This window comes from Athene cunicularia (assembly GCF_003259725.1).
Source record: "Athene cunicularia isolate RWA chromosome 26 unlocalized genomic scaffold, athCun1 chr26_part1, whole genome shotgun sequence".
Taxonomy (NCBI): Eukaryota; Metazoa; Chordata; class Aves; order Strigiformes; family Strigidae; genus Athene; species Athene cunicularia.
Genome location: NW_020799136.1, coordinates 2,509,162 through 2,511,335, shown reverse-complemented (window position 1 = coordinate 2,511,335; position 2,174 = coordinate 2,509,162). Strand labels below are relative to the sequence as shown.

Genomic DNA, 2,174 nt, shown 5'->3' with positions numbered 1-2,174 from the left:
ACCGCGCCCGGCGGGGCCGTCCCGTCCCGCTGCGCTCCCGGAGGGCGCCCACCGCAGAGACACCCCGTCCTCCTTCAGGGGCCTCCGCGGGGAGGATGTTTCTCACCCAAAGGGACCTTCCTCCACGTCGAGCGGCGCGGAGCACGTCCGCCCAAGGACATTTGAGCCCAGTAGCCAGGGCACAGCTGGGGGGTGGCCGGTGTGCCGGGAGTGCCCGGGGTGTGACGATGGCCACGACTGGACGTCGTCCCTAATGTCCCAGAGCAGGAATCGGCAGCCGCTGGTCTTGGGGGATAACATCTTTGCAGACTTGGTTGGGAACTGGTTGGATCTGCCAGAGCTGGATAAGAAGGGGGAGAAGAGCGAGGCGTCCCTGTCCGTCAGCAGGTCCCAGGAGCTCTGCAGGAAGTTCTCCCTCACAGCCAACATCTTCAAGAAGTTCCTGAGGAGCGTTCGGCCAGACCGAGACAGACTTCTCAAGGAGAAACCTTGCTGGCTTCCCCCTGAAGACAAACGCCCCGAAATTTCTAAGAGACCCAAAAAGATGAACAAACTCAAGGGCACATTTTACTTCCCGCTTCATGGGAACATCCAGAACCATCACAGCAAAGCTGAGAGGGGCCCGAAGGCAAAGAGCAATAGTGAGAAACCCAAGCTTGGCACCAAGAAGGTCCACGATACCATAGACTACACCCAGTCTGGCTTTGACATCAATACGGCTGTTTGGGTCTGAGTGTGTCCGTGTTCCCCGCTCTGTTTCACACCGGAGAGGAGCTGGAGGCCCCACACGGCTTCCCGGGAGACCCTCGAGCTCTCAGCGTGGACCGAGACGAGAGGAGTCCTCTGCAACGCGTGCTGTGGGCTTCAGCTGCCTGCAAGTGGCATTTTCCAGAGAACTGCGGCTTCCGGAGCAGTCCGGGCAGCAGCTGAGGCAGCCCCGCCGTGGGGAGACTTTTGGGGACTGACGTTTTCAAAACTGATCAGGACCTCCAGCAGCTTTAGGGGGAGTGGTGCTGCGGACCATCAGCTCCCGGAGCCTGGCTAACAGTAGCCACTTCAGGCCCATTCCAGCATCTCTGGTTAAAACAGCTGCAGCACAAAATTCACCGTGTGCATGTGCGTGTATGAGTGTGAAAAAATACATATAGGGTTTTGGTTTTTTTTTTTTTTTTTAAATCTATTCCTGCTTGTGTGCACTTAAAACTGGGTTACAAACCAGGCAATTCAAGCGTTGTACCTGAGGCACTTGTTATTTAAATTGAAAGAAATAAGTTTGAGTTTGTAAGACTTGAACAACTGCCAAGTGGGGGTGTTGAACCCCAGCCCTGCTGCATTTCAGCTGGGGGGTCCCCCCCCAAACTGCATCTCTCTTGCGCTCCCAGCATCTCTTTCCCCTGCCAGTTAAACCAGTAAGACGCGAGGCTCCTTTCATGGAAATCTGTGAGCCTGCAGCTCTCAGCGGGTTTTGTTCTCGCCCCGTGTCCTTCCCCCCACAGATCCCAGCAGACACCCTGACGCAGAAGTTTATGGTTGAGGTTGCACCAAGATGCAAAGCTGCAGCAGACGTTGATTGTTGTTGTTTCCCCATTGCTGTTGTGTACAAACCTTGTCCTGACAGAACCAAGTTCTTCAGCGTGCGGCTCTCCAAGAGTTACCAATAAAGCGATGTCAGTCTCCCGCGTGCCGTGGGGCCGTCTCTGTCCCGGGGCCATCCCCCGTCCTGCTTTTCTCCAGCACAGAAGCTTCTGGGGTTCCACCGGCAGGAAAACCCGGCCAAGCAAAGACTCGGCTCAGCCGGGGGGTCAGAGCCGGGGTGCGGGTGGTTTGTGTCAGCCTGTGCCCAGCTGGGAGCAGCCAGGAGAGCCCCCCCTCGAGGGGGGGTTGTAAATCAGAGCCGGGAAGAGCTGCAGGCAGCGGGGAAGGGCAGAGGCAGAAATGTTGAGGGGAAAAAACTGCTGCTGAGGGAAGGGCCTCCGAGCCGAGCAGCCCCTGGCTCGGGGAGGGGGCCGGGGCCACGCGGGTCGCAAGAACGTGGAGCCCATCGGTGGCACCGCAGCCCCGCGGTTCCACGAGCCCCCCCACGCTGCGTGCTCGCAGCAGTGTTATGTTGCAAAAACCTGTTCCGCTCACTCCAAGTTTAGGAAGGGCTTATGTGCGAGCAGTAGTATTATTTT

The 2,174-nt window shown here is 57.6% G+C and overlaps 1 protein-coding gene across 4 annotated transcripts in view; it reads left to right on the top strand.

Moving 5' to 3' along the window:
• Positions 1 to 1,676, top strand: part of INKA2 (inka box actin regulator 2) — a 4,575-nt gene extending 2,899 nt beyond the window's left edge. For 3 of the 4 annotated variants that reach the window (XM_026864088.1, XM_026864089.1, XM_026864086.1), the window contains one exon: positions 1 to 1,676. This exon ends at the window's left edge or, in 1 of these variants, runs on beyond it. In XM_026864088.1, coding sequence (XP_026719889.1) covers positions 1 to 733 — 733 coding nt within the window. In that variant the 3' untranslated portion in view covers positions 734 to 1,676. The other variant, XM_026864087.1, reaches the window with a different exon arrangement.
• Positions 1,677 to 2,174: the final 498 nt, after the last annotated feature.